At 45.9% G+C, this 19,029-nt stretch overlaps 1 protein-coding gene across 1 annotated transcript in view; it reads right to left on the bottom strand.

The window, feature by feature from the left end:
- The window catches only part of SPAG17 (sperm associated antigen 17), a 994,731-nt gene that overhangs the window by 724,095 nt on the left and 251,607 nt on the right, over positions 1-19,029 (bottom strand). The window contains exon 11 of the mRNA XM_030205033.1: positions 7,040-7,177. Within this exon, the coding sequence (XP_030060893.1) occupies positions 7,040-7,177 (138 nt within the window). The remainder of the gene's footprint in view (positions 1-7,039; positions 7,178-19,029) is intronic.

Below are 19,029 nucleotides of genomic sequence, written 5' to 3'. Positions count from 1 at the left end.
TTGGGAAGTATGGTTTTACTCTTTTTAATTTCCACATTGAGTGGAACATCTTTTTGGTTGTGATTTTCGCGTGATTCTCAAGTGTTAGGTGCCAGTCGATGGTGACTCCAAGAATTTTCAGGGTTTCCGAGATTGGTAGATTTAGTTTTGGGGTGTTGATGGCGGTAAATTTGCTTGTGTTGTGTTGGGAGGTGAGTACTAGGCACTGGGTTTTTTTCTGCATTGAGTTTTAACTGAAAGGCATCTGCCCAGGAGTGCATGATATGTAGACTTTGGTTGATTTCATTGGAAATTTCTTTTAGTTCTTGTTTGAATGGGATGTAGATCGTTACATCATCAGCGTATATGTATGGGTTGAGGTTTTGTTTTGATAGTAGTTTGGCCAGTGGTGTCATCATTAGGTTGAATATAGTCGGTGAGAGGGGAGATCCCTGTGGAACTCCACATTCTGGTGTCCATGTTGCTGATGTGGTTGAATTTGATGTCACTTGGTATGAGCGTGTAGTTAGGAATCCTTTAAACTAATTGAGAACGTTGCCTCTGATGCCAAAGTATTCAAGGATGTGTAGTAGGATTCCATGATCAACCATGTCAAAGGCACTTGACATGTCGAATTGTAGAAGTAATATATTCTTACCGGTTGCAATCGTTTGTTTGTTTGAATTTATTCATGAGCATAACTAATACTGTTTCGGTGCTGTGATTAGAGCGAAATCCTGACTGGGACTCTTGTAGTATTGAGAACTTGTTTAGATAGTCTGTGAGTTGTTTGGTAACCATCCCTTCTGTTATTTTGGTTATTAGGGGAATGGATGCTACTGGTCTATAGTTGGTTAATTCACTCGCATTTTTCTTTGCATCTTTGGGTATGGGGGTGAGTAGGATGTTTCCTTTTTCCTTTGGGAAGAGTCCATTTTGTAGCATGAAATTCATATGTTTCGTTAGATCTGTTATAAAGTGTTGAGGGGCCGATTTCATAAGGTTATTTGGGCAAATGTCTAGTTTGCAGTGAGATTTGGCAAATCTTTTGAGCGTTTGGGAGATGAGATCTTCCGATAGTGGCTCGAATTCGGTCCAGATCCTATCTGCTAGGTATACTCCAGGGTCTGGGTCCAGGCAGTCTAGGAGTACAGTGTATTCGATGAGGCTAGCAGGTATTTTTAGTCGCAGTTGTACTATTTTCTCTTTGAAGTACTTCGCGAGGTCATCAGCTCCTGGTGTGTCTTTGCTGTTGTTCGTGACTGGTGTGGTGTCTATTAGTTTGTTCACAAGTTGGAAGAGTTTGTGTGTGTCCTTGTAATTTGGACCAATTTCGGTTTTGTAGTATAGTCTTTTGGTTTGTCTTATGGTGTATTTGTATTTTCTTCGGAGTTGTTTCCAGGCACTGAGTGTGGGATCGTCTTTCTTTTTATTCCAAGCGCGTTCTAATTTTCTAACTTGTGTTTTGAGTTTTTTCAATTCTTCGTTGAACCACGGTATTGAGTTCTTTCTGTGTAGGTTCTGAATTGAATTGGGGCGATGTTGTCTAATATTGTTTTGCATCTTTTGTCCCACTCTTGGAGGAATTTGATTGTGTCTGTCTTTGTTGTCCAATCGTTATCGTAGATCTGTTGCCAGAATATTACCGGGTCTATTTTTCCTCTAGTGGTGTAGGTTTTTCGTTCTTGTTTTTTGATTGTGGTTTTCGTCCTCCATTGGAGGGAGATGTGTGCTTTGTAGTGGTCTGACCATAGTGTAGGTACCCATTTTATGTCTGCTAATATAAGGTTTAGGTCTGGGTCGAATTTGTATGCGATAATATCTAGTGTGTGTCCTTTATTGTGTGTTGGTTGTGCATTTGGTACATGGAGATCCCACAGTTGTAGGAATTCCTTGCATTCCTGGGTACTTGTTAAGGTAAGATCTTCCAAATGCAGGTTGATATCACCTATGATGATAAGGTTTGAAGTAGAGATGCATGTGTTCGAGATGAAGTCCATAAGGTGTGTTTGAGTGTCTTGCCTGCTGCCTGGTGGCCTGTAGAGTAGGATTGCGTTGAGGTGTTCCTGCAGGTTTGGGTGATTGATTCTTACCGATGCAATTTCGAGTTGAGGTAAGATGGATTCAGCGATGGTAGTAATAGTGAATTCGGATTTGTATATAATGGCTATACCACCTCCTCTTTTCCCGTTTCTTGTCCAGTGGGTAATTTTGTATCCTGGTGGGCATAAGTCTAGGATTATGGGATCCTTAAGGTCGTGGATCCAGGTTTTGGTGATGAATAGGAAGTCAAGATTGTCTGTGGTGATCCAGTCTGTTATAATATCCGTTTTGCTTACTACTGACCAGGCATTAACGTATCCCAGTTGGATTGGATGGTACGGTTCGGTCTGGCCCCTGTCGAAACCATCCTGTAAAAACTCCAAAATCTGCGAAAGAGACAATCGAAGAGGTAAACAAGATTGATCTTGACACCAACTCTCAAAAATGCGCCAAACGCATACATAACCCAATGAGGTAGAGCGTTTCCGCGACCAAAGCATAATATCTATAACTCTGAAGAAAAAACCCTTCTTCCTCAGCCGGTTCCTCTCAAGAGCCAAGCCATAAGCGAGGAGATGGGTCTGGCATGACTATTGGATCCTGACACGAGGACCGCCTCCCCCAGAGGAAGAGGCTCATGCTCCATCAGACGCACCAGATCTCCAAACCAAGGACGCCGCGGCCAATTTGGAGCTACCAGAATCACTGGACCCGAATGACGCGCGATCCGCTGAAGAACTCAGCATCCACGGAGGGAACACATACAGTAACACCTGAGGGGGCCACGGAAGAACCAACGCATCAATCCCTTCTGACCGAGGGTTGCGCCAGCAACTGAAATAGCGAGGTACCTGAACATTGTCGGTTGACACCATGAAATCCATCACCGGCTGCCCCCATCTCAACACTATCTGATCGAAAACCAAGCGATGAAGAGACCACACTCCGGGATCTAGAGTGTGCCTGCTCAGAAAATCCATGTTCACGTTGTCCACTCCGGCCACGTGACCTGCCGAGAGAACCAGGAGATGGAACTCCGCCCGGTGCATTAACAATTCCGCCTCCACTGCAACTGCCCGGCTTTTAGTCCCCCCTACTGGTTGACATAAGCTACTGCTTTTGCGTTGTCGAACAGAACCCTTACCACCCTTCCGACTATAAGAGACTGGAAAGATGCCAAGGCCAACCGAATCGCCCTCGTCTCTAACCGATTGATGGACCAACGAGCTTCCTCCATCGACCAATGGCCCTGAGCTGCCTGGCTGAGGCACTGAGCCCCCCACCCCACTAGACTGGCATCGGTGGAGAGAACTATCCACTCTGGAGGCTCCAGAGGCATGCCCTTCTCTAGATTCGGAGTGTGCAGCCACCACTGCAGACTGTGGCGGGGTCTCCCGTCAGAGACAACCGAACCTCTAAGTCCTGCGACTGCAGAGACCAACGAGACAGAAGAGCAATCTGCAGCTGCCGCATGTGTGCTCTGGCCCACGGGACTACTTCTATCGCTGCCGCCATCAGGCCTAGAACCCGAAGGTAAGAACGGGCTGTCAGAGTCAGAATGGACACAAGTCGCCGAATCTGAAGCTGGAGACTGAAAATCCGAACTGGTGGTAGAAAGACACGGCCCACTAATGTGTTGAAGCGCACTCCCAGGTACTCCAGAGTCTGCGACGGGCACAAGCGACTCTTGGCCGGGTTCACCACCCAGCCCAAAGACTCCAGAAAGCTTATCACCTGAGCGGTTGCTGCTTCGCTCTCCAACCAAGACTTCACCCGAATCAACCAATCATCCAGATAAGGGTGGACAAAGATACCCTGTTTCCGCAGAGCAGGGTCATGTCACCACCAGCATGACCTTGGAAAAAGTCTGTGGAGCCATCGCAAGCCCGAACGGCAGAGCACAGAACTGAAAGTGTTTCCCTAACACAGCAAAACGAAGGAAACGCTGATGAGCCGCACAGATGGGGATGTGCAAGTACGCTTCTGTCATATCCAAGGACGTCAGAAACCCCCCTTGCCAAACCGCAACAATGACTGAGCGCAAAGTTTCCATATGGAAAGAGGGAACTTTTAGGGCTCCATTGACCCTCTTGAGATCCAAAATGGGACAAAAGGAGCCCTCTTTTTTTGGTACCACAAAGTAGAAGGAATAGCACCCCATTCCCTGGTCCCGACAAGGCATGGGCACTACCGCCCCAAGATGGATGAGACGCAGGAGAGTATCCCGAATTGCCCCCACTTTGAGATGAGAGCAGAAAGTAGATGCGAGAAACAAATCTGCCAGAGGGTGATCAAACTCGAGAGCATAACCGTCTTGTACCACCTCTAGAACCCACCTCTGGTAAAACTGCCGCAGCCACACAACTATCCGCACCAGAGGCTGGACCCCCACACCCTCATTGTGAAGTGCGAGCAGCGCCGGAACCCCCTCAGAAGGAATCATGCCCCCCGCAGCGCCCTCCTCGAAAGAACTGGGTCTGCTGAAAAAAATGGCCCCTGGGGGCTCCGTTCGACCTGCCTCGCCTATTCCGTCAACAGTCCCTAAAATGACCCCGCTAAGAAATTCCCCAGCTCGTGGACTTAGCACGCATTTCCAGAAACTGTGGAAAATTAGCGTCCCCAAGCCCACGAACCAACTTATCCAGTTCCTCACCAAAAAGCATGGAACCCTTAAAGGGAAGAGAACATAATTTAGCTTTAGATGCTGCATCTGTGGCCCAAACCCTTAGCCACAAAGCCAGGCAAGCCGCAACTCCCATGGCCATGTCCTTTGCGGAAGCCCGGAGCAAATCATACAGTGCGTCAGCTAAAAAGGAAAAGCCCCTCTCCAATTTCGACAATTCCTGCATCAAAGCAGCCCTATTTACAGCAGGCTCATCCAGAAGCTTCTCTGCCCCGCGGAAAGAAGCACGTGCTACCGACGCTTGTAAAGCAAGAGCCGACAAATCAAAACTACTTTTAAGAAAAGACTCAAGCTTTCTATGTTGAGGGTCACGTAACGCCGCGCCCCCATCCACAGGAATGGATGTAGCTTTAGTCACTGCCGTAACCACCGTGGGGGGCTTTAGGGATCCACAGTGGGGGCTTTAGGGAATCCCGATCTTCCTGAGGAAGGGGATAAAGCCTAGCCATAGCCCTAGACACCTTACAAGGGTCATCCAGGGCAGACCACTCCTGCAACACTATGTTCCCAAGATCTTTATTCATAGGAAACTACCGGGAGGAACGCCTAATCCCTTTAACCAGCGGATCAACCTGCGTAACCTCTCCAGAGGGGGTGTCTACAGCAGAAAACTTAAGTGGAGGCCAACAGATCAATTAATTCCAAAAGTTCATCCCTGTGAAAAATGCGGACTACAGAGGGGTCCTCTTCAGGCAGAGAACCCTCCTGCTCCTGGGACCCTTCCAGAGGATCTTCCTCTCCAAGATCACTGAATTCCTCAGAACCCGGAAGAGAAAGAACCTCCAGGTCCTCGGACCAATCCATCCAAGGCTGCTTAGTGCCCACCGTTCCCGCTCTTCTACTGACGGGGCTAGCCCAGGTCGGTCCAGACCTCCAAGCTTGATACAGGGACCAGATCCTGCGCCTAAAATCAAGCAAACTGCTCCACAGCCCAAAACAAAACACAACCTGTGCTCTCCCAGACAGCTGAAAGAAAAAGAAGCCGGCAAAGAAACCGGAGCTTTTTTTTTTAAATTTATTGGAACCCTGTTGCTGTCAAACTGATAAGGCACTCAAGGCTCCCGACCAAAACTGGCAGCCAAGGCACAAGGCTGTCCACACAAGGGAGAGCACCAGAGGGGGAGGGACCTGGCCACCTGGGTGTATCACCCCAAGGGGAAACAGGGGCCCCACCAGACCCACACCCTAGAAGCACCTAGAGTTCCAAGTACAGGGCTACCGTGCCACCCAGAAAAATTCAGGACACCAAGAACCCACAAGGACCTACCAGACCGGTCAGGCTACATGTCTACCCTCTACTGAGACTGAGAAAATACTGGCTGGTTGGGGTTCTACACAGCTTATTTGTATTGTGTATAAAGTTAAGTGTTCTCAGTCTCCCTCTGCTGGTAGGCATGCATAACCCAAGTGTCTTGACCGGTCTGGAGGATTGCTGAGGAAGGAAGAGTTTATAGCTGTTACCTGGGAAAGCCAAGGGACTGAACAGTGGAGGAAAGACGAAGTCATTGACTCTGAATACCAGAGCCCAACAGTGACTGTGATACCAGAGGTCATATATTGAAATAGTATTTGGTTTAAAAAGGTTAACTGTCATTATATTTGGTTTGCTATAATGGCTAAAGAAAGCCCAGAGCAACAGGCTATAGGGATATGGTGTTAAATAAAGCTTGCTTAATTTATTAGCCATCCCTGGTCACAGCATATATGATTATTGTTCTTTAGGGGAGAAGAGGGTAATCCCACCCTATCCCACCCCAGGTGTCAAATAAGGGGCTGACAGAGTCTGCCTTTGGAAGGCTCCAGCCAGGTTGGACCTGAATCCAGGAGCGTCCAGTAAGGAGGGTGTTACACTGAGCTTTAACATAACAAATAACAAAAGAAGCTACATGAAATCAGAGATTAAGTGTTTATTTCAATAGGGTTTAGTACAGTAGAACCCTGGATTATTCGTGCTCAATTTTAAATTACTATTCGGCTGAATACGTATAATGTATTCAGGGCCAAATCAAATCAAATACGAATATTCGGTACAGCCCTACTTCCAATACTACTTGCAATTTTAAACTGCCTGGCTGGGGGACTATTTCTCAAGCTGGGAGGTACTATTTCATATGAGATGATTTATCTCAGACTGTCCAATTATTCTATTAAATCTAATTTCAACTAATATATATTCATGCAGTTTCTTAAGCCTGAGTATTTTAAAATAGCATAATTAATGTCAATCATCATTTCACTGTCTATTGAAAATCTTTAGCAGATACTGCACATGTAATTTTTAATTGCTGGAATTTTGTCTGATGAAAACCGTTTCAAAGCACTATTTTCATATACCTTCTTTTCTTTCTCTGAGAGAGCAAGAGATGAAAGAAGAGAGATCATGTGATCTGCAAGTTCACAATCCAGTCCATCTGGCCGAGGCTGAAGAGCTACAGAACTAGGAGGTGTAAGGTCTTCTTCAGTTGCAACAATCTGCAGAACATAAAACAATGGAATAACCTTTTTGTAATTCAAGAAAGAACTCCTATGGTCAGAAAAGAAGCATCAGAATTGAAAAGCAAATGGTCTGCCACGAGCAAATTTTCCCACAATTCTGTTTTATTAGTTTATTTTGTTGAGCTTATGATACTCAAAGTAGGCAAGATTAAATGTGTTGGACTTGTTCTACTAGGATAAATCACTACCTTAATCTAGATTTTGCAACTTTCTGGATTGAATTCTATCTCCTTGGATTTTTGCTTTCTATACTACTTTAAGTATCTTGTGTTTGAACTAGAGGGCAAGATACTGGATTCCCTTGCAGAATTTCAACAGCACTTTGATGATGCTATGTGTTGCAATATCATACTGTCTGGAGAACTTATAAAATGTTCTGCTGTTTAAAGTACACAATAATAACCTTGTGTCTTTATGAAGGCAATTAATTCATATGTTTCTCAGTTCCTCACTCTTACCTCCTCCTTCAACCTCCAACTGAGCCCCACCACCCCTACTCATAAATCTGGCCACTGTCTTGATCTCGTCCTCTCTTCCACTTGCTCTCCCTCCAATTTCTGCGTTTCAGCTCTTCCTCTCTCTGACCATCACCTAATCACATTCACACTTCAGCACCCTCCCCCTCAATCTCGCCCCACACTAACTACTACGTCCAGAAATCTCCAGGCTGTTGACCCCCCCACCTTATCCTCTTGTATCTCTGATTTCCTCCCTTCCATCTTGTCCTCCAAATCTGTTGACAAAGCTGTCGCCACTTACAATGCCACTCTCTCCTCTGCTCTTGACACCCTTGCACCGTCCATCTCCCGTCCCACAAGGCGTACCAATCCCCAGCCCTGGCTGACCCCTTGCACCCGATACCTTCGCTCCTGCGCCCGTTTGGCTGAACGCCTCTGGAGGAAATCTCGCGCCCATACTGACTTCATTCACTTCAAATTCATGCTATCCTCCTTCCAATCCTCCCTATTCCTCGCTAAACAGGACTATTACACCCAATTGACTAATTCCCTCAGCTCTAACCCTCGTCGTCTCTTCGCCACCCTCAACTCCCTCCTCAAAGTGCCCTCCGCTCCCACTCCCCCCTCACTCTCTCCGCAATCTCTGGCCGACTACTTCCTTGACAAGGTCCAGAAGATCAACCTTGAATTCACCACTAAACCTTCTCCTCCTCTTCATCCTATAACCCACTCTCTCAACCAACCTACCCAGGCCTCCTTCTCCTCTTTTCCTGCTATCACCGAAGAGGAAACCGCCCATCTCCTCTCCTCCTCGAAATCCACCACCTGTTCCTCAGACCCCATCCCCACCAACTTACTTAACACCATCACTCCTACTATCACCCCCACCATCTGTCATATCCTCAACCTCTCTCTCTCCACTGCAACTGTCCCAGACACCTTCAAGCATGCCGTGGTCACACCACTCCTCAAAAAACCATCACTTGACCCTACCTGTCCCTCCAACTACCGCCCCATTTCCCTCCTACCCTTCCTCTCCAAGATACTTGAATGCGCCATTCACTGCCGCTGCATTGATTTCCTCTCCTCTCATGCCATCCTCGATCCGCTTCAATCCGGCTTTCGCCCCCTACACTCGACAGAAACAGCACTATCTAAAGTCTGCAATGACCTGTTCCTCGCCAAATCTAAAGGTCACTATTCAATCCTCATCCTCCTCGACCTATCCGCCGCTTTTGACACTGTCAATCACAACCTACTTCTTGACACACTGTCCTCCTTTGCGTTCCAGGGCTCTGTCCTCTCATGGTTCTCCTCTTATCTCTCCCATCGTACCTTCAGAGTACACTCTCATGGCTCATCCTCCTCCCCTATCCCGCTCTCTGTTGGAGTTCCCCAGGGATCTGTCCTTGGGCCCCTTCTTTTTTCAATCTACACCTCTTCCTTAGGCTCCCTAATCTCTTCTCATGGTTTCCACTATCATCTTTATGCTGACGACACCCAGCTTTATCTCTCCACACCAGAAATCACTGCGGAAACCCAGGCCAAAGTACTGGCCTGCTTATCTGACATTGCTGCCTGGATGTCCAACTGTCACCTGAAACTAAACATGGCCAAGACGGAACTTATTGTGTTCCCACCCAAACCCACTTCTCCTCTCCCTTCACTCTCTATCTCAATTGATAACACCCTCATCGTCCCCGTCTCATCTGCCCGCAACCTTGGTGTCATCTTCGACTCCTCCCTCTCCTTCTCTGCGCATATCCAGCAGATAGCCAAGACCTGTCGCTTCTTCCTCTATAACATTAGCAAAATCCGCCCCCTCCTCTCCGAGCACACCACTCGAACTCTCATCCACTCTCTCATTACCTCTCGCCTTGACTACTGCAACCTACTCCTCACCGGCCTCCCACTTAGCCATCTATCCCCCCTTCAGTCCATCCAGAACTCGGCCGCACGTCTTATCTTCCGCCTCAACCGATATACTCATATCACCCCTCTCCTCAAGTCACTTCACTGGCTTCCGATCAGATACCGCATACAGTTCAAACTTCTCCTACTCACCTACAAATGCACTCGATCTGTAGCCCCTCCTTACCTCTCTACTCTCATCTCCCCTTATGTCCCCACCCGTAACCTCCGCTCTCTAGACAAATCCCTCCTTTCAGTACCCTTCTCCACCACCGCCAACTCTAGGCTTTGCCCTTTCTGCCTCGCTTCACCCCATGCTTGGAACAAACTCCCTGAGCCCATACGCCGGGCCCCCTCCATACCCATCTTCAAATCATTGCTCAAAGCCCACCTCTTCAATGTTGCCTTCGGCACCTAATCACTACACCTCTTCTCAGGAAATCTTAACTACCCCAACTTGACACTTCGTCCTTTAGATTGTAAGCTCTTCTGAGCAGGGACTGTCCTTATTTGTTAATTTGTACAGCGCTGCGTAACCCTAGTAGCGCTCTAGAAATGTTAAGTAGTAGTAGTAGTAGTAAATTATACTTTCATATTTTACCTGTGGTTTTTGCACCAATTTTGAAAGTGAAAATATGCAAAACTTTTATCAAAAGAGCGAGCTTGCTCTTTAAACCCAGGTTCATTGTGCTTTTTAAAAATATTAAGCTCTTCACTTGATCTATTAACAAAGGGACCCTTTCACTAAGCAGTGCCAAGAAATGGGCTTAGTATGACCTCGTATGCATGTGGGGAAAAACTCCCCTCCCTGCCGTAACATATTCAGTGTTTCACAGACTTTAGTTTATTTTCAATCTGCTATTTTGGCTTGTGATATCATCAGACTGCACTGAGCCCTGTGCTGAAAGGCTTTTGCCTGCTTTGCATCTGTGAAGGACTCTTGGCCATGACCCCAACACTGTCTATCCAGTGACACATCTGGTTTCATCCAGAGGCATACAGTAACCTTGGGCAAGGACATTTTGCTTACTCATTCCCAGACTGCTTGGAGCCTCAGGAATTGGGGGGATATTCAGATGACACCAAAGACATACTTATGGTTTTGCCATATCTTTAACAATAGGGCATGGACAAATCACCTATCAATATGATATCATGATTTGAAGGCCACTTCTGATAAGGATTTGCATAAAAGACGCACCTGCAAAAGGCACAGGAGCACTCATCCAGAACAACAAAAGCATCATCACTCTGTTTCAGGAAAGCATCAACAGAAGCTTATCCCATCCACCTTTGGTGCTAGCTGCCTACAATCCAATATCAACAGATTGAGGTAGTATACCTTTTAATCTAAAGTCTATGATCACTCTGGGCTCTTAGGTGGCTTCTGCCCGTAGGGGGTGTGTGTAATTCCATCTGATGTCTGTAAATTTTATCATTCTAATATTTGTATCAGGTACTTGTAAATTCTAACCTTTACTTCTGTTTACACTTTTGTTTTGTACTTTATCTTTATAAATAAACCCTTTTCTGATTGTTATGTGTGGCCCTTGTGGCTTATCAGTGAATAATAAGAGGGAATTCTAAACTTTGGGACCTTGTCATTAGATGGATTCCCCCTAGATTTAGTGCCATATTTACACTTCTGAGTCCTACACCAACCAGTAGAGGACAGTGTGAACTGTTACCCTCACAGTTTTGGGGTCCATTCATTATATTTTCTACCCTATTTAGGGTAGGGTATATTAGATGTTGCATATCTCTTTTGGACTCTATTATAACTGTACTTTTTAAATTTCCTTCTTTTCTATTTCTTATTTTTGGTTGCAAGGAATTGTTTTCACCAAGATAAAGTGTTAGCACTACGGTATGCCTAGACTTCTTGTCTGGCAGTAAGCTCTTTGAGCAGGGACTGTCTTTCTTCTATGTTTGTGCAGCGCTGCATACGCCTTGTAGCGCTATAGAAATGCTAAATAGTAGTAGTAGTAGCTGTGTGGAAAGCAGTTTTTGCTTACACTGGGAAAAAGCAGATGAAGAGAGAGAATAGTTTTTCCTTACTACATAGGTATGCTTGTAGCTTTAAATGTGTTTTAAAAGTACATAAAGCATTCTACAGAGCCTCAAGGCATGGCATCATTGTCGGAGGACAACGCCTCATTGGCTTCTTCTAAGATTGCTTCTTGTTGTGGCCAAGGTGACTCAGAATACCTAGAGGTATTGGGCAAATTAATTAAAAATGGAGGCAGTAATAGCAGGTAGATCAGCAGTGCATGTACCCTCCACCCGGCAGTTGATTATATATGTGTAATGACTTTGACCAAGGACATACATGCAGGTGGTGCACTGAAGTCCTCAACCATGCTCAGGGGTCCTTTTACAAAGCCGCAGTAAAATGTGGCCTGCGGTAGTGTGGGTGTGTCTTTTAGGTGCATGCTGGGCCATTTTCTAAATGGGCCAGGAAATGGGTCTGCACTAATATTAAATTGCACTAATATTAAAACTAGTGACTGCCTGTGCACACCTATGCACAGCCTGAGTCCTTACTGCCACCCATTGACCTAGCGGTAAGGAATCACACGCTACCTATGTGGTAACCATGCAACGTGTGTCAATGTGGGCGTGCTGCCGGTTACTGCCGGAAATGCCCCCCACAATAGAAAATTATTTTCTACCATGGGATTTGGCGCATGCTAAAATCGGAATTACCCTGGTGGTAGTGACGATTGGGCACACGCTTCCCTTGCATTAGCCCTCCTGCACCTTTGTAAAAGGGCCCCAAAGTGAGCCAAAGATCAGTTGGAGTTAGCCAAAGACAGCTCAAACAAGAGAGGATTAGCCTTGTATAGGGAAAACTGGCTTTCGAAGGGATGAATGTAGCTCTCCAGCATTGGAAAACATGAGTTAGTAATACATGTGCAGAAGGTTAAGGACACTTCTGAAGGCAATATGGCACATCTTTGGTCCATGTAAGATGTAAACTTTCACAAGTTGTTTACTGTGGAAGAGAGAGTTTCTGTCCTGCAACACAAGTTGCCAATGGGGGGAATAGAGATACCTCCCCAATGACAGAGGAGGTGTGGAACAATTCCTCATTGTATAAAGGAGACAGAAGACTTAAGCAGTGCTTTTTTTGTGCCAGTACGCGTCGGTACAGCGTACCGGCACCTTTTTTGTAGGTCCGGCGTGCTGGAGTTGGTTGCTCTTGAGAGCGAGCCGGCTCTCCTTCCTTCCTCCCTACCCCCTCCCGAGCGAGCCTACAGGGTCCGAGTCAGTGGCGTACTCCATGCTGCCAGACGACCCTCTTCGTCTGCCACCTGACCCGGCCAGCACCTGACTGCCTTTAAAAAATATATGAAGCGGCGGCGCGGTGCCTCGCGTCTGAATGTAAAAGAAGAAAAATCGTTTCGGACGGCCTTCCCTCGCTGTGTCGTCCTGCCCTTGTGGAAATAGGAAGTTACATCAAAGGATGGGACGACACAGCGAGGGAAGGCCGGCCAAAGCGATTTTTATTCTTTTACATTCAGACGCGAGGCACCGCTCCGCTGCTTCATATATTTTTTTAAAGAAAGTGACACTTTGTGGAGAGGCCTTGAACCCTGCCAGTTGAACATTCTGTGGCACCGAGGAAGAGCTGCTGGGAAGTTGAGGCAGTAATGAGGGCACAATGCGGCATGGCTTGTAGGATGACTAGGTCCTGTTGGCAGTGGCAATGCAGAAGCTGATGCTGGACCAGGTGAGAATATACATTTGGGAGGGGAAGATGGAGATCAGCTTGCACTACATATTACCTCATCAAATCTGAAACACATATACCCTGTCCCCACTCTCATCTAGATCAGACATATTGTAGTGTGCTGGATAGCATGCCACAGTTTTTACACTGATGGAACACTAGAGGAAACTCCAGAGCATGTAGCAGAGCTCTGAAAATGAGCCACAGGACCACTGGAAGTTGCAGTGAGTACTAGATAGACAGGAAATGAGCTCACAGAAGCAGGAGTCTTGGCACACTAATAATAACAATTAAGCACTTGCAGCTAATCAGGCAGACTTCTGGTGAATGTAAGGAAAAGTCAGGCTATTTACAGAAAGAAAACAGGCCAGAGCACCAAGAGGTGCTCAGCTGAGTAGCTACAGTTACTGAGCCAGATAGATGGATTTAGAAGAAAACCCCTTAGGTGGCGAATGCTTGGTGTTTAATTTTCAAAATCTCTAATAAAGCAGAACCCCGAATGCTTTCTAGCTTTATATTTAAGGTATTAAGGAACCAGTAGTGTTTGAGCAGACAGAAGAATAACGTGTATGCTGTGTGAAATGTTCTGATGGAAGCCATAAGGCTGCATTTATCCTGTGCTGTCGCAGACAGAAAGGCTGTGATGGCACTGTAGTGTCACTGGAAATGTACCCTGGTTTAGAATGTTGCTAGAGAGCTCCAAGTCGCTGACCAGAGAGCATGGGTGGAGTAACTTTATAATTAGAATAAATGTAGTAGCATAGAGCTATCCAAACAGAAGTATTTTGCCTGCCTGGAAAATGTACTTAGAAAAGTCAACTGTAAGCCTATTGGAAGATTCACCGGAACTGAGCTGTTTAAAACCACTGACTGAAGTCTGGATCAGAAAAGGTCTACTGCATGTTATGGTTTGAGGAAAGCACTATCGGTTAATTGGTATGGAAGTGGCTTCATAAGTGGCTGTATGTTAAGCATGGAAATTTGCTAATAAGTTTATGGAGAGGTTTCCCGTTTAAATTGGTAAATAAAGTATATAAATAGTACACCAGCGGACAGTTGAGTTCCTGTCCAAAAGAGCTAACCCAAAGGTACCTTTTCCACAATATTTAGACTCTCAATTCTCATCTTGTATGTCTTCTGGTGCAGGCCTTGCACCATTTTGATGCACCATTTTGCTTTTCTCTGGACAACCTCTAGCCGTGTTCTATTGTTACCAAGATACAGCTTCCAAAACTAAAGTATTCAAAGTGAGGTCTCACAAATAGCCTGAATGGGCGGACGGAGGGGAGGGCAGGGAGAGAGAAGAAATGCTGGACATGGGTGGATTGAGGAGAATGAAGGGAGAGAGAAGAAATGGGGGATGGGGGAGAGGAGGGTTGCTGGACATGAGTGGATGGAGGGGAGGGGAGGGCAGGGGAGAGGAGGGCTGCTAGACATGGGTGGATGGAGGAGAGAGAAGAAATGCTGGACGTGGATGGAGGCGAGGGAAGAGTGAGGAAGGAGATGAGATGAGGGAAAAGGAAGAGAGGAGAAAAACTACACATAGATGTAGAAAATAGGCAGAAGCTGGATCCACTGGACAGTCAAGTCTGCGGAGGACCCAGCTTTTACTTACGGATGTAGGGCAAGAAATGAAGAAGAGAGGCGAAAAGTAAAGAAATAAATGGAAAGGAAGCCCTGGAAACGGAGTTAAGAGGACAGATAGCAGCAGAATCAGATACTGAGCCAGCATGATCAGAAAAACAAAGTCACCAGACAACAAAGGTAGAAAAAATCATTTTATTTTCATTTTAGTGTCTGGAATATGTCCAATTTGAGAATTTACATCTGCTGTCTTATTTTGCACTGGGTATACTGGAGCTGTAACAGCTTACAGAAATTATTTATAATGAAAAAAAATCACATTATTTTTTCTCTTATACTAGTATAATATTTTCAATGATGTCTGTTTATATGCGCTATGGCTGGTATAAGGGGTGTGGCTATTGTTGGTGTGGCTATAATAGGGGTGGGGTCATATGTGGTGACTCCGCCCACAATGAGTACCGGCACCTTTTTTTCTACAAAAAAAGCACCGATTAAAAGAGAAATGTTCTATGGTAATTGAAATTAATTCCCTTCAGGAAATTGATTTGTTAAGAAGCAGACATACCCTGGCAGAAAGGGAGCAAGGTCTTTAGAAGGTGAACCCCAGAATGCTAGGGCATTGGTAGACCAACTTAAATTTCTGCAGTATTAGATATCTGATGTGGAGCATCAATGCTTAGCTTTACAAACAGATGTTGCCAAACTGCAGCTGGATTTGGTGGAGATAACAGAACAAAACAAGTGGAAAATAGACACTTTACAAGGCAGCGCAGATTCTGTGGAAGAAAGAGTGTCTGTGCTGGAAATTCAAAATGCCCAATTAAAGGAAAGGGAAGCCATATGCTGCCATAAGCCATTCACACAGATTGTGGAAGCTCTGAAAAGCAGGGTTCAAGAACAGGACGTGGACCAGAAGATGGGTAGTGATGGTAAGGGATCCAACAATGAACCCAGTTATTTACGGGGACAAGAATTCCTCAGCCCACCACAAGTGGGCAGTTCTCCTATGGACAGAGAAGAATGTGTCTCTGCCCTTAGAAGGTCCCAGGTTTGAGTGTGGACATCAGAGGAAAGCATGAACAGGCTGTCCACTCCTTGACCATATCCCCACAGGGTAATACAGAGCCCACAGAATTCCACAAGTGTGCATCAAAGGAGTAAGAGATAGCAACACACAGTAACACAGTAAATGACAGAAGATAAAGACCTGTATGGTCCATCCAGACTGCCCAACAAAGTGGCCAGAGCCAAGCCCACCACTCTGTGCAGACCTCAGCCACTCATGCTTAAATACTGGTTGTCATGTCTCCACCAAGCCAACTATATAGGTAGCCAAACATAATGGAATATTAGTTATAACCATATATCATCCATAAGTACTACTGACAGTATTTATCTTACCAGTCAAGATGTCTTCCCCTCCTCCTGAAATGCACAGCATCCTCACTTGCAGCACGTGATAATAAAGTAATCTACAACACTGGAGTTACCAAAGCTTCACCTGTCTTTTGCCATTTGCAGGACACAGACTATAGAAGTCTGTCTGACTTCATTCCAGGCATCCACTACTCTCTATGAAAAAGTATTTCCTTCTACCTCCCTGCAACCTCAATCATTTCCTCTAGTTCTACCATCCCCCTACATCTCTGGAAGAGGTTTGTTTGTAAATACCTTTCAAGTTTTTACATGTCTGTATCATATCACTTCTCTCTCTCTCCTTTTCTCTAGCGTATACATATTCAAGTCCTCTAGTCTCTTCTCATATGTCTTATGGCAGAAGTCCTGTACCATTTTTGTCGCCTTCCTCTGAACCAACTCAAGTCTTTTTACGTTCTTGAAGAGATACGGTCTCCAAAATTGGATACAATACTCTTAAGTGGAGCCTCTTCAGTGACTTGTAAAGAAGTATCAATGCCTCCTTTCTTCTGCTGGTTATGCCTCTCTATGTAGCCTAGCATTCTCCAAGAAACAGCCACCGCCTTGTCACAATTTTTCGCTGCCTTGAGATACTCAGATGCTATCACCCCAAAGTCTCTCTCCTGATCCGTGTGTGTTGGTCTCTCACCCCCTAGTGCATACATCTCTTTTTGATTTCTATACCCCAAGTGTATCACTTCACATGTCCTTGAATTAAATTTTAACTGCAAAACATTTGATCAGTCTTCTAATTTTGTAGTCCTCTCTGTAGTAGTCCCCTTTGTGAAAGGAGGCAGGGTCCCCAAAATGGACCACTTCTACCAGGTGCTTGAAGCACTGAAAATCTTACAGGTTGACAGGGAGCAAGATGTGATTACTTTGTTACTTTGGACATTCTCTGATTCCTATCAACAGTTTCTAGCCACCATAGAAACAACCTGGTAGCTTTTGATCCATTTTTGAATGCCTTCACTGCTCATCAGGCAGCCTAAATTTGCATTATAGGAAAGGCCACTCACCCCCAAAAAGTTATGCTTATGTATTAAAACAGACCATTTTCTATTTTGAGCCTAATCCTGATGAGGCAGAGAATGTGAAAAACCAACAACTTATTCCTATGAACCCTGCCATCCAACATGAGACCTTATTTGTCAGATATAGAGCATGAACCAGTTCTGGCCTTGATAGAACATGCTTACAGGTTACATGAGTCCTAGAAGCAGAAGCTCTGCCCAGATGCCTGCCGCACACTACATCCCTCCCCGGTCCTACCTTTAAAGGCGAGCCACTGGTGATCTAGTTGTGATGTTTGTGAGCCCTTGGCTCAGAGGTGTCTGTGTGAGGATCACCCTACCACCTCTGGGTAGACGGAGTCCCATAGAGTTAAGAGTATCCCAAAGAACTGCAAGTGGAGGTAGCTTTATTGGCAGCAAAAGGAACACAAGACAAAAGGGCAAACAAATGGCTCAGAAAACGAGAGGGGAAAGAACAAAAGCAGCCTAGCTGCACATCCTAACACTAGTAAAGCAAAGCAAAAACATACAGCGTTCAATAATGGATTAAAGGAGGACAGTTCAGCCAAACTGGAAAAGCAAACATAAGAACACAAGGAGCTAAAGGATGTAGATTGGAAGGTTCCATCTGCGGAATCGGAAAGAAGTAGAGAGATCGTGGATGCTTTTCAAAGTGCTCTGCTCAGACAAATGGTGACGGAACCCATGAGGAAGGAAGCGACGCTGAATCTGGTGCTCACAAATGGGGATAGTGTGTCAAATGTCCGAGTGGGTGCCCACCTGGGCAGCAGTGACCATCAAACAGTTTGGTTTGATATGACAACTGAAGTGGAGGGCGGCCACTCAAAACACAAAGTCCCGGATTTCAAGCATGCTGACTTTAGTAAAATGGGGGAATACCTGAGGAAGGAGCTGATGGGCTGGGAGGGCGAACGAGAAGTGGAAGGAAAGTGGTCCAGGCTGAAAGAAGCTATAAATATGGCCACAAACCTTTATGTAAGGAGTGTAAATAAAAGCATGAGAAAAAGGAAACTGATATGGTTCTCTAAGCAAGTGGCTGAGAAAATAAAGGCTAAAGAGTTGGCATTCCTGAAATACAGAGTGTGGATGTAATAAGTTATGTCCAATAAAAAAGGTATCATCTTATTTTCTTTTCCATGTTTTATTTTGTTTGATTTCTATTGATAACTGAAATACAGAAAAACTCAAAAAGAGGAACATGGAGAGGAATACTGGATGAAACTGAACGAAGCCAAGAGAGAGATACGTCTGGCAAAAGCGCAAGCGGAAGAACAAATGGCTAGAAATGTAAGGAGGGGTGACAAAAATTTCTTCAGGTATATTAGTGAAAGGAGGAAGACTAAAAGGGGAATTGTGAGACCAGTGGTGTTCCTAGGGGGGCGGACACCTGGGGTGGCGCCCCGCCCCCCGGGTGCAGCACCCCCCCCCCCGATGCAGCGCGGATGCCCCCCCCCCGCCAAAGCACCCCCCTGGCGAAAGAAACCCCCCCCGGGTGCACGCCGCTGTGGGGGGTGCCGCAGCGCGCGCCTGCTCAGCGTTGGCTGAGTTGGCGCGTTCACTGCAGCCTGCAGCTCCCTCTGACCTGGAACAGGAAGTAACCTGTTCCGGGGCAGAGAGGGAGCTGCAGGCTGCAGCGAACGCGCGAACTCAGCCAACGCTGAGCAGGCGCGCGCCGTGGCACCCCCCCAG

Source organism: Microcaecilia unicolor, chromosome 5, assembly GCF_901765095.1.
Source record: "Microcaecilia unicolor chromosome 5, aMicUni1.1, whole genome shotgun sequence".
Classification (NCBI taxonomy): domain Eukaryota; kingdom Metazoa; phylum Chordata; class Amphibia; order Gymnophiona; family Siphonopidae; genus Microcaecilia; species Microcaecilia unicolor.
The sequence above is the reverse complement of the archived record's forward strand: the minus strand, read 5'-3'. Positions and strand labels throughout refer to the sequence as shown.